Source organism: Lutjanus erythropterus, chromosome 5, assembly GCF_056507025.1.
Source record: "Lutjanus erythropterus isolate fLutEry1 chromosome 5, fLutEry1.hap2, whole genome shotgun sequence".
Classification (NCBI taxonomy): domain Eukaryota; kingdom Metazoa; phylum Chordata; class Actinopteri; order Lutjaniformes; family Lutjanidae; genus Lutjanus; species Lutjanus erythropterus.
The window spans coordinates 33,755,195-33,768,438 of NC_139321.1; the positions used below are offsets into that span (position 1 = coordinate 33,755,195).

The 13,244-nt window shown below is 37.7% G+C and overlaps 1 protein-coding gene across 1 annotated transcript; it reads right to left on the reverse strand.

Annotated features, from left to right (window-relative positions):
* Positions 1-2,330: 2,330 nt before the first annotated feature.
* On the reverse strand, positions 2,331-11,555 carry LOC146327197 (eukaryotic translation initiation factor 4E-1A-like). Its single transcript, XM_084719687.1, has 7 exons — positions 11,504-11,555; positions 9,239-9,342; positions 8,815-8,910; positions 8,007-8,070; positions 4,934-5,047; positions 4,449-4,588; positions 2,331-2,842 (listed from the first exon to the last, which is right to left on the reverse strand). The coding sequence occupies exons 1-7, from the start codon at positions 11,519-11,521 to the stop codon at positions 2,728-2,730; spliced, it is 651 nt and encodes a 216-aa protein (XP_084575813.1). The 5' UTR covers positions 11,522-11,555; the 3' UTR covers positions 2,331-2,727.
* Between the last annotated feature and the right edge of the window lie 1,689 nt (positions 11,556-13,244).

Below are 13,244 nucleotides of genomic sequence, written 5' to 3' on the forward strand. Positions count from 1 at the left end.
TCCAGCACTTTCAAAAAAAGGCTGCTTGTCGTGTTTTGCAAGAGGAGGTAAACTCTTCATCTTACAACCTCTGGAGACATCTCAGTGGCTCTCTCTTCTAATTTCCTCTTAAGTTGTCTCCAGTGTGAAAATGTGTCTTGATTGATTGTGTCAATTACAGGGAGGCTTATTTCAAAGAAGTGGAAGGGCCTGTGTTGCTGTTGCTCTCAAGTAGCAGTCAATGGATGTCATAGATTACTTAAAGCCCTTTTAAGTCCGGCAGCAGTTTGTATAGCTTAATAAAGGTGAAGACCAACAGGGACATAAATTACCGTCGCTACAGCTTCCCTTTCTACCTTAAACCGTTCCGAAACAAAAAAAAAAATTGAATACAAGGCTAATACACAGTCTCAGACAAAGATAGGAGAGAAGATAGACAGGGGAGACTATTGTCATTTTTTCAAACAGCCTCAAGAAAGCACTCGATTAATGAACCTTGAAATACGCAACATGACTTAAAGGTGGAATATGTAAGAATTGGACCACACGTCCGTTCCATTCTCACGAAACACCTGGATGTAATTTCTTCAGATTTGGTACAAATAGCCACCAAACTCGAGGATGAACTGATTAGAATTCCAATGAACCAAGGTCAAAGGTCAACTGTGACCTCTCATTAACGTGATATCTCAACAATGTCCTGACAGAATTTCTTCAAATGTGGACTCAAAGATGAACTGATTAGATGTTGCTGCTTAAAGGTCATAAACTACTGTGACCTCATGTCTGTTCCATTCTCGTGAACACAATATCTCAAGAACACTGACGTAGAATATCTTCAAATTTGATACAAAATGCACTAAAGGTGTCTGATGCTTTTTGAAGTACACCCATTCTTCTAAATGGCAGAACACACACTGAGAACATCTTGACACGCGTTGAACTGCCTTGATGCTTTTGGAGCACCAAAATAGGACTAGAGGTTTTTTGCTGCCCCCACAGTATGTGTTAGAGTAAAATGACATAAAAAAAAGACATGGATGCCAGGAGTAAGTGCTGATGGAGCTGCAGCACCACCTGGAGCCAGGCAAAAGAAAAATAAGTCGACTTGCAGCAGAGAGAGAGAGAGAGAGAAAGCGTGAAAATATGGATGCTTTCTAAGAGTCAAAGAGAGGGAGTTGTACAAATAAACTGCTTCCCAGCCTAACGTTAGCAAACATATAGTTCTTAAAAAGCTAATGTCACATTAAATGTTAGACCGTTTTCGGCATTCATAGTATTTTTCGCATAGCAGAACTTATCTGCCTCTAAACCAGCACCACCAGAGACTGACTTTTCCAAAACAAACACACAAGATACTAACATGTACATACACTGTACACATTTATTTACATCACTCCTTTGTACATTTACTGCTTAGAATTATGGGGCAGGGTGTTACATTCAAGGCACATTTCAATCCTCCAAACAATGCAATTTTCCCTTATGCCACAAGCAAAACGATATCGGGAATGTAAACAAATATACTACGTAAACTCGAAGCAGTCGATGTGCATTCAGCAGAAAAAAAAGTACTCAAGCATATGTAGCTTCCATTAGGAAAATATAGTATCATCCCCATGAGATACTGTGATAGAAAAATCACTGACAGCTCTGTACTCTGAAACTCAAACTTCTAGAGCATTATCTATGAGAAAATATACTAAAGGATAGATTGTATATACCCTACATATTTGTTTTGTTCCATCCATTTGGGCATGACATTTTTTGTAAAAAGAAAAAAAAAAACCTCATGCTCAGTGTGTGTCGTTTGAACTTTTGGTAGGACAAGGTGCTCTTTGGTGGGAACAAAATAAAAAAAAAAGATGAGCCAGCTTACCCAACAACCAACCAGACCACTCATTGGGTAAGCTGACTCATCTTTGACATTTTTTTTTGCAGCACAAACATCAATGTCAAAAATCTCCCGCACCAAAAGTATCTTTAAAAAATGGTGAACATATCAGTTTTGACTCTTCACATATTGCACGAGGTGCTTGACAAGAAATAGTTCAAACCAAGACTCTCTATTTGTACTGTTGGCAATAAAAAGGAATTTAAATAATTGAAATAACTGCACAAAGGTGTCAAAACATTCTGCCTCAGCTGAAATTTCTATGAAAACAAAGACTTCCTATCACTTTGTTAGTTCAGTTCCGTTTACTTTTGGATGATGTAGGTTAAATCTAAAGGCACAGTTAAAAATTCAACCGTGCAACTAAATGTGCAATTAACCCATATACTTATACTGTAAACTGACCGAGTGGTATAGTACTAATAAAAAGCTACAGCATATACCAAAATAGAAAATGTTTTACTTTGTTTTTGCCTTTAATGTACTTAAAGAAAAATATATATATACACTGAAAGGGTGGATAAATGAAATCAATTCTCTGCAAAGCTGCATTTGAAAATGAAACCAGGGCATCAGAACATCTTATCCTATTTTTATCCCCCCCCACCACCACAAAAACAATTTAAGCTCTCAAATGATAGTGCTACATTTTAACTGAACATATTCTCACCATAAATACAGCTTTGGTGAAGTGGCACCAAATAGTCAGAAAAACAAAACAAAAAAAAGAAAAACATTTTTATCTTCACTTCAAATGTTTGCTGGGTTTTAAACATGTCAGTTACATTCATAGAAAATTACAGAAAATCTACACTGGCAACGGAAAAATGGTTGACGATTCTGGTTAACAGTCCTCAGGCAACAAACTTGTTCTTGGTTGTGGAGCCGCTCTTTGTGGCCGTGTCTGCATGTGACTGGTATCCAATGATCACTTTAGGCGGAACACCTAATCTCTCTTTATATACACGCCTACAAAAGCAAAAAGAACACACACATTTTGTACATTAGCGAAACACACACAGAAAAACATTTTAAAACCTTCATATGTGGCAGTGAATAACACATGAAAAATCATAGTCACTGGTCTATATATTGGATCTTTGCCATTGTTATCTCTACTATCCTGCTGTAGCACGCTAGTTTAAGTGAGGCTGCCTACTGGTGCTGCACCAATTTGCACCAGAGGGATTTCTTACACAGCTATGAAAAGCTGAAACATCATACTGGGGGTTTTCTACCCAGCTGTCAAGCTAAATGAGCATCTACCACTGTGCTAGAGAAAAAAAAAGTAACTCATTTTAACTGTCAGGGTTAACTATATTTTTAGGAAAAAGTTAAATAAGAACCTTACATAACCTTCTTACTTGTGTACAAAGGGCTATATATTTAAGAAAACACATTTGGGCTTTACAGGCATTGTTGAGTATGAAAAATATCCCCTTTACTATGACTTAAGGGATAGTTTGGCTTATTTGGAGTGGGGCTGTATAAGGTGCCTATTGATAGTCAGTGCATTACCTACAGTAGATGCCAGTCAACCTGTTCCCAGTTTAGAGAGGCTGCAGGAATATTGCTCTCTACAAACCAACCACACTCCACTGGCAAAAATCAATCATTTCACCCTGCAGAAAAGAGGAGCTGCTGCCTCGATCTGTCAATTTGTGTTATTGTGCGACTTCGGTGAACCTGAACCAACTAAAACAAATTAACAGATCAAGGCTGACAGAGTAACTCAGGTTCCACTACACATTGCAGTTTTTGGTTATTTGTATTAAGTTACTGTGCTAATTTTTTTGTACTTTATTAAGCTGTGAAGTTTACTGTGGGCATCACAGTAGGAACAGTTGTGCGATATTATTATGAACTGGCAGATTTTAGTATACTTTTACATATGAGTATTATTTCTTTATCATTTGCAGCACCTAATTTCAATTATACATTTAGAAGTGTAGTATTTAAGTTGCTTCTTCTCCTTGCCTAAGAGCTTATTAGTTCCTAGCTCTTAGAGGGACAGGTGAGAGTGTAACAGTACAGTGTTCAACCTGCTGTGAACGTAACAGCACAAGATTTAACAGGAGAATAAAGAAAAAATAATTTTATCCACAGCCAGAAAGACTGGAAAACGCTAAAAACCTAGAAACGAGGGCTACATACTTAAGCCACTGGTGTTTTTTCCCCTTGTCATCAGAATATTTAGCAAAGGCGTTCAACCAATTTACGCTCGGTGGGACTTATTGGAGTGTCTGCAGTCTACTGGTGCACTCAGAGTTTGTTTCAATTTTACATGAACTGTTAAACAATTTTAGGGACGGTTGCCAAAGTCGCACCAGTGGATGACGTTGAAGACAAGTCTCTCGCCGACAACGACGGCACAATCAAGATATGAGGGTAAGCTGTGTGTTTTGACAGTTCTTTAGATGTTTTATGTAGCTGCTTATGTTGAAGCAGCTACTTTTCATGAATGATATTGGGCGTGGTGGTATAGGAGCAGTCTTACGAGCCAGCACAGTATCCCTAGGTAAGGAAGCATCAATAACAATCCCACTTTGCAATAACTGTTGAATCTTCAAGTCACCCTATGTGTGTGATGGCCTCTTTGTTTTCGTAGTCTGTGGTCCATATTGCTATTTTGTCTCCTTTGGCTCGGACGTTGATGACAGCTCCACACACGTCGTCGCTGTAGTCGTCAAAAGCTTCACCCACGAGACACAAGAGCTGCAGGAAAAGCCGACATTATTTCTTAAAGCCTTGTTGTTAGGGAGCAGCTCCTTTTCAATGGCAGTCTGACAGTCAGAAGATGATGGGCCTTTTTCAAAGCTGACATTTTAACATCTCACAGGGGGGAAAGCACAGGTGTTACTAACAACATTAATGATGGCTCTGTTCTATTAAAGTGTCCCGGTAATCCACAACGGTGTGACAGTGAGCCGGCAAGCACAACACTAGGAGCCTGAAACCGAAGCAGCTAAAAAACATGAATTTTATTTACACCTGTGCTTGTCCTGCTTGTGATGTGACAAAACGTCTTTGCTGAAAAAGGCTCGCAGATAATGAACATACCGTCTCCAACCAGAACCGATCGAGATCTGATTTACGCTGCTGCTTGGACAGAGTTATCAGCCAGCGCCCGCCTCGTCGGTTCCGTTCATCCTCCCACATGGGCTCAATCCCATCCTGTGTCCAAATAAAGATCAGCACTTACAACACTATAAATATTCCAATGTATCACAATGAACAAAAGGCTGGATAATACATGAAGCAGCGCTGCACGATATAGTTTAAAAAAAAAAAAAAATCACTCTGCGATTATTTTGTGATATGATTCATGATTATTGGGAATCATTTTTGCATCACAACTAGGGGTGGGAATCTTTGGGCACCTGCCGATTCGATTACGATTACGATTCAGGGGCTACGATTCGATTATAAAACGATTATTGATGCATCTTTATGTATATTGATGCACTTTTTCACAAACACATTTCTTTTTGTCTCACTGAATAAGCATTTGTCACTTGCAATTTTTAAAAACAGCGCATTTGTAATAAGAATTCATTTCGATTATATTTTATTAAACTATTGGAAATATGTGCAAACTGGAAAGTACCAACAGTAGCCACTAGTAGCCGCAGCAACAGCAGCCTGCCGTCTCCCCGACTCCTCCGTCGGGTGGAATGGAGTTATGGCTTCTCATGTTTGTTGTGTTGCCAAAGTATTTTATTTTAGCTCGACACAACTTACATATAACGTGGCTCTTGTCCAGTTCGCTTCCGCCGTCGACGTTGTAGAAGCCGAAGTGTTTCCACACGGCTGCTTTTAAATTAGAAGGAGCTGTTCGGACCTCATGGCGAGGTGGCTGCCGGTCGGCCATGTTTGTTTTCCGCTGTGCGCGTGTCGCTCCAGGTGCGCGTCCCAAAGTGTCCCGGCGATGACGCGTACCGCGCTTCTTAGTTCCACATTATTTAGAAGCTTCTGTATCACTTTAATTAACAGATTTAAATAATCGAAATTTGGACGTTTGTGAATCGATTCAGATTCGTCCACGTCCGAATCGCGATGCATCTAAGAATCGGAAATTTCCCCCACCCCTAATCACAACTTTAATTTTCACTGAAAAAAAAAAAAAATATGATGATGTGACATTTGTTGGAGTCCAAACATGTTTTCTTACATTTGGAGAAAAAGATCTGAATTCCAGGGCAGCTCTGCAGCACTACAGTACTTCATTATAATGCTGTTTTGTCACATTCTTCCTTTATCAAAAAAAAAACAAAAAACTGCAGCTTCTGTGATGTGGATATTATACTTGGCCCTATTGGAATTCTGATAGTATTTTGATTAATTGTGCAGCCCTAATCTAAAGTAGTTTTGTTCTTATTGTTGTTCCACTAAAGGCATTTCCTACTGATTAATATGTATGAACATATTAATCAGTAGGAAATGCAACCACTCTCCTCCATAAAAGAGACATGCTCCAGATTCACTTTAGGTAGAGCCATCTTGATATGCACTTCTGTCTGGTTTGACCACATTCTCAAGGGTGGTCCAGACAAGCGTTTGTATAGTTATGGTTCAGGCAAAACATGATGTGATAAAAGAGTGAAGCAAGAAAACAGCAATGTGTTAGAGTCAAATCTGGAGAAAATTAATTAATGCATAACAGACTGGCTTATGTGGTTCCCATTTGATATGTGAAAATAAATGCCCTCTTACGCTGAGATAAGTATTGCACAAAAGAGACAAACTAGTCTTTCTTTATTTGCGTGACAACAGGAATTCCCATTAGGGCCTGTTCTGACTTGCTGCCTTTAGTCAAAACATGAGATCTGTGCTACAAAGTTTACAAGCAGGAACAAATCAAGTCTGTTCTTGTATAGTGCAACTACAACTTTAGAGGGACAACCATCAATTATGTGCTAAAATCACAAAAAGCACCAGATAAATTTATCCACCAAAAGCACTGTGCTCTGTTAATTTGGGTGTGATTTTCCACCTAACCCGGTTTGGTTTAAACACTATGTGTTGCTGAGATACATCAAAACTGTCACCACATCGGACTGGGCAAAACTGGCCTGTCGAGTCATTTTATATTGAAGGGTTTATTACATATACAAAACACAGAGCAGGGATATTTTTTTGTTACTCCACATAGATCAAAAACCCTTAAATATAAAAACAACTTAAAGAAACTGTTTGAGAACTATAAACACTATAGTTTTTTCCCCCATTTAAAAAAAACAAAACAAAACATCCCTTTACATGCATCTGGATTGTGCATCAAATATTACTGTCATATTGGACATAAGACTGACCTGCAAACAAAGGCCAATGCTGCATCTACATACATACACCTGCATTGTTTAGCCTACTATTTTATGTCAAAATGGCTGCTGTTAAAATGTCTATTAGATTGCCAAAAAACACTGATGTGGGTCAAACAACCAAACTGAACTCAAAAGCTAAACTAAACAACCGATACACAATTCCTCTCCTGATTATGGCAACTGTCATGAAACAGTTCGCCTAGTTAGATATGCATTTGGCATCCATTTCAGCATGTAAATGTGGTAATAAACGTAGCAACCACTCATCTGACAGCAATAATTTCTCCCAACATATTGCAATACAAGACGCCACCTTTCCATCCTCTGTCTCTAACTGTCCAACATTATTTATGACAGATGAGATCCTGTTTCAGTCTTGACGGATGCTCATAACTAACCCTTTTTTCACAGGCTCTTTGTGGCCACCGGAGAAGATAAAGTGAAGTGCAGTGAAGTGCAGCCTGACTTGCTGCTAGTATCTGGAATAAACTGTGCTTTGATTCCTCCCATCCAATGGGTACATGTATCATTGATGATGGAGGGTCACAAGTCAGCAAAACTTAACAGACCATGTGGCTTCAGGTTTAATACTCTTTGTTCCTTAGTAATTCTGATCCATTTAGACCACATACTATGTTATTACAAAGGACCAAAAGAAAAATTATTTTACTCTTTTGTACAGTGTTGGACACAAACTGTAACTCCTCTGAATTAAGGTGAATACCTATTAAAGTGTGAGCTGAGGCAATTCACCATTTTAAGCGGGCATATTACACAGTGTCGAAAGACCATGATAAAAGCACTCTTACCTTAAAGAGCGAGTAGTCACAGCCAGACATCAAGTTACTTGATAGCTGAATGTGATTGTATAATCTGGAAAAGATACAGGATATTTTATGTTCAACAGCATACAGCAGAAACCTTTTTGCAAGTCTGGATGAAAACGTGCAATATAGGGCTGCGACTAATGGATTTCCATTGTTGATTTATCTGTTATTTATTTTCTTGATTAATCTATTACTTATTTAAAAAAAACGTTGATTAGTTAATTGTTTTGTCTGGAACCCAGAGATATTTAGTTTAATGTCATAGAGGAATGAAGAAATCAGAAAATATTCACATTTAAGAACTTGCAATCATAGACTTTTGATGTTTTTCCTCTAAAAAAACGTACTCCAACTTATTATCAATGGATGAATGGATTATCAAAATAGTTATAGGCAATTATTTTAATATTAGGTTATCATTGTAACTCTAGTGCAATATGAATTATAACTTCACACGTCAACACCTGACAGTGTTGTCTTGATAACAGGGCCGAGAAGAAAAAGAAAAAGATCACCAATTAAACCTGTCCCATTTCACTTTATGAAAACTGTTAAGGAGACAAATGGAACAAAAGAAATGCTTTTTGCTTTTTGGTGAGGGGGCACAGGTCACTAAATTAAGCTGATTTAATATTGTCTTCAATAACAGTCAATGAACAATGTTAGGTTCCAGCATTCAAATTTAATTTTCCCCCCATTGGTTGAACCAATTTTCAACACATTTTATGATGAGTAGGTCTGATGTGTAATTTCACAACTGTTAATGCAGTCATATCAATAATCTACTTACGCCCAGAAGTCTTCCACGGTGTCAAACTTGGAGATGAGACGAAGATTGGCTTGCCATGTTTTGCTTTTGTCGTTCTTGAAAAACCAAAGAGCCCATCTGCAAATCAAAGAGGAGTTACTACAGACCAACTGCATGCTTCCCCTCATTTGTTATGTTGTTCATAAACAACTTGTTTCACAAATTTCCAATAAAACTACTGAACCTGATGTTAAGGTGGGATCTAGCTGCACAAATTCTCCCTAATTATAAGTATCTTAACTGCTCAGCACAAGGTCATATAGCCAATAACCACTAAATGAGAAATTAACTTTCCCCATTCCTTAAAATCCGAAACTCTACTGCTGCACTTTTTAATTAAGTTTTCTGCAAATGCAATTATAACATCTTGACTCTGTTGGGGAAAGGAATAGAGCTGTGGTCTTACTTGTTCTGTAATGGATGCTTGATGTATGCTTCAGGACTCACAACCTTTTGAATGGTTGTTTCACATTTTTCCTTTTCAGGATTTGCAGGAACTGAAGTTGACACCTAGGAAACAAAAAGGTACAAAGATACATTAAAAACATACTTTATCAAAAAATGTTGCAGGGTTTCCATATTTCCATGTTTCTCATGTGCCATCTGTGATGACAGCTATTGGTGCTGCTAGTAATCATCTTTTCTCTAGGTTTATTGTTATATATATTTGAACTTCTTTTCATTTATATTTTAAGGTCAAAACTTTGATACTTTGAGAGTGTGTGTATGAGAGTGGACTGTAGGATGGGGTTATATTTATTTAAGAGGTATGAGTTGTTAAAGGGTAATGTCTGTATTTTTCAACTTGGACCACCACATTTTTCCATGTCAGTGTGTCAGGTTCCATGTCAGGTTCAGAATTGAAAAAGAATGATCTACCTTGTCAACAAAAATGTCCATAATGTCTGTAATGTCCATAATGTTGTGAGACCCTTGAAATAACATTCTCACTGTCAGTAAACTTTTAGAGGACATGCTTTGACGTTTTCACAGTTACTCACATGGATTAGTTTGCAGATAATAAGAAATTTGAATTATTATTTGTTTAAATATCAGTTACAATAATATCCAAGTTGACAGATTACTTCAAAACATCTCATTTGAATGAATAAAAATGCTCCATAAAAGCAGAAGAACTTCTGTTTTTTGGCTATAAAAAAAGTGATGTCAGGAGGATCTGCTTTGCTCAGAGCTGTGGAATATAAGTGTTCCATTTTTGCTCACTACATTTTAGCCTTTCTTACCCTCAGGCGTGCATAAATTACAGGTTGGCCCAGCTGTTCCCAGAGACTGGGCTGTGACCCACACATGGGTCACAGGAGATTTGATTTGGGTCGCTAAATAAATAAAAAACTGTGCAAATTTAAGATTTATATCTGCAGCACACCTTTTATAAAGCCAGGGAGAAAACAAGAACCTGTTGGCAATTGCTCCTAAATGCATTTCTTTTGTCTCATTTATGAAGTAGACTAAAATGTCTTTTTTTCCTGATGAGGAAATTGAGTTGCCCTCTTACTCAGTCTAAATACATTTATTTATCATCTACTATGTATACATTTTCAATAACACGCATCAAGACAACATGTTCTGACGAGGAACATTCATTTTGCCACTAACGAGTGTAAATTTCATATCCCCCACATTTTTACTTTTTCATAAACCAGTGCTATCAGTCACCCTTTATGTCTGTTTGTTGGTTTTACAAATATTTATGTATTAAAAAGAGCAACTAACTTTGACTTGCAGCATTCAGTTAGTTTAAAAACTTTTTTTTTTAATTTCCTAAAAAGTAACAGTTTCAGACATGTGAGGTTTATATCCCACAGTGATGATTCATGTCCAGATGAACTCTTCCCAAGATTTATCAATAAGGCCTGTTGTATAATGGTTTGTCATTTAAAAAGCAAGTCCCCAGAAAAAAAAAAGTTTGAGCAACACTGGGTGAGCTTCTACGAACTCTTTCTTTCTTGATTTTTTTAAGGTGAATTGAGTACGTATTGAGGGCTTTGGCATCCTGAAGATTAAACAGCTTTCTTCATATTATTTTACCAAATGTAACAGGGCCACCTTACTCAAAATTAACTTAACCCATACTTCTTGCAGAGTAGAAGACATTTGGTGCGATCAACGTCCAACCTTTAATGCTAGTTACAATTTATCACAACTTAATTCTTAGTCCCAGTATTATTTTGTTCAACATGTTCAGTGCTAGTTAGCTCGCTGTCTGTTAAAGTTCCCACTAGTTGGAGGATCCAAGTCAAAACCCATTATTAACGTGCGTCTCGAACCGTCCTCTCATTCATCCAAACACCAGCGTTCATGCCAGGGCACCGACACAACCGTCAACACTGGGTTTTAACCGACCGTCAGTCCCCGCGTCCACTAAACTCTGACAGCGGTTACTGAGATTACTACAGACGTCCTTTTAAACGTTAACAGTAGGAATAACGTTAGTGTTAGTCTGCTAACTTAATGTTGTTTGGCTAGCGACTTCTGTTACCTGCCAAAGGTAATAACATCAAGTTTACAGATTTACTGAGGATGACTGTCTCAAAAACCGTCGCTGTCTTCGTTCATATGTGTTTTAACAGTGAGTAAAATCATTGCCTGTGCAGTTTAAACCTAAGCTGAGTGACTTATCTTAGCTACCAGTGTGTTTCAGCGCACTCACCACCAGAGCGGTCGCCATCTTCTGGAAATCACATTCAGGTTTTTTGGCGTCTGTTAAAATAGCTGATTGGACCATCTGGTACTCCACACAGCGCATGCGCGTAAGGATAGGCAAACGTACATGTTGATCCCACGGGCTGTATACAGAATATAGACTTTTATTCATGTCACTGATCGATCCTGGGTTTGGGACACATTATCATCTGTCTTCAGTTATTGATAATGACGGGTATTTTATTAAAAAAAAAAAAAAAAAATCCTACATTATCCTACATTGATTTGAGGTAGTGGTCTTCGATTGTCTTTGAAGTGATAACTTGTGACCATCATCATGAAAGTATACAGAATACAGAAGTATTCACTTAAAAAAAAGTATATTATGTAAATATCCACAGTTCAACATTTACCATAATTAATTTATCCCACAGCAGGTCCTAATTCTACCTCTGACACTGTTAAAAGAACAGATTTTCCTTTATGGATCTCAAAAAGCTCAACTCTAAACTTTTAACTGATAAGATCTCAGTCCCTCAGATGCAGAGTGGATTCAGACAGCGCTCATGCTGGGACCCAAACTAATTACGAGTGAATGGAAGGCCTCTGATGCCCCCTCGGTCAGTTTCTGGTTTAGTCTGCTCGGTCATCTGGAGGCACTGGAAAAGCTGACATTCAGACTTATGAATAAGGCTGACCTCTACGCTTCAAAAAGCAACAACTGGAAACCCACAATAATGTCCCAGGCGGAAGTTTGACTCATATATAAGTCCTCTTGTCCTCCATCTTATTGTGTACCATTGTAAAAATGTCTACTTATCCTTATTTCTCAACTTATTTGACCCCCCCCCCCCCTTTATTTATTTTTTCATTGTTTTGTTTATTTGATTGTTACTTTTTTTTTTAAGTTTGCTTTTTTTAATGATTATCCTTTTAAAGGGGTTGCTCTGTACAGTTTATGTATTGTTTTGTCTTGTGTTTTTGTAATGCATTGGAAAATTATAATAACACTATAAATCTTAAAAAAAAAAACACCTTACTTGTAAAGTCCTTTTTACTCTTTGTTGCCATTTTCATGAATGAACACTTCCTGACATTTGGGGTAGGAAGTGTAGCCTTATATGGTATTATTGGGGTGTAAATTATGCTAATTTACCATATTTATTTTATCCCACCTTATATAATATGGCGTTCTTACACATTTTCTGTTTCAAAATTACATACTTAGCCAGACTCAAATTTCCAGCCTTCTTTGAAGATTTTTCGACCACATTTGACATTTGCCCATTGAGAGTGATTCTGAAACCGTGAAAGGGAACATATAATCAATGAAAAACACCATGCATACAGAACAATGCAAATGGGTGAATTTGTCAGGATGAAGTGGTCAGGCAGAGGTTTGTTCTAGTGGAGAAACTGTATTTTTGCAGTCTCAGTGAGTCTTTTAGCAACACTGCTAATGGTGATGTCAAGTTGTTATTGCCAACAAAAATGTCAGTGTGTTACATGTCGTCTGTGTGGCAGGGTGACCCAGAGAACCAAGGTAATACCTGCTATGGCAAGAGATCCAGTTTAGTTACATAACCCTGTATCAGATTCAGTTTATAAGGTAATTATAGTACACATGAAATGAGGACGTCCCCTGACACAGCTAAGTCACTTTTTAAATAGTGAAACCTAAAAAGCACATGAATGAGATGATAAAGACATTAAATGCCACACAACCTATGGCCATTTTCTTGTGCTGA

Bases quoted from the DNA above. Each gene is read 5' to 3' on its own strand.
- LOC146327197 (XM_084719687.1), bottom strand. The intron at 8,071-8,814 runs GTAAGTAGATTA...TATCTTTTCCAG, and splicing joins ACCGTGGAAGACTTCTGGGC to ATTATACAATCACATTCAGC. The intron at 5,048-8,006 runs GTAAGAGTGCTT...ATTTGGACACAG, and splicing joins GTGACTACTCGCTCTTTAAG to GATGGGATTGAGCCCATGTG.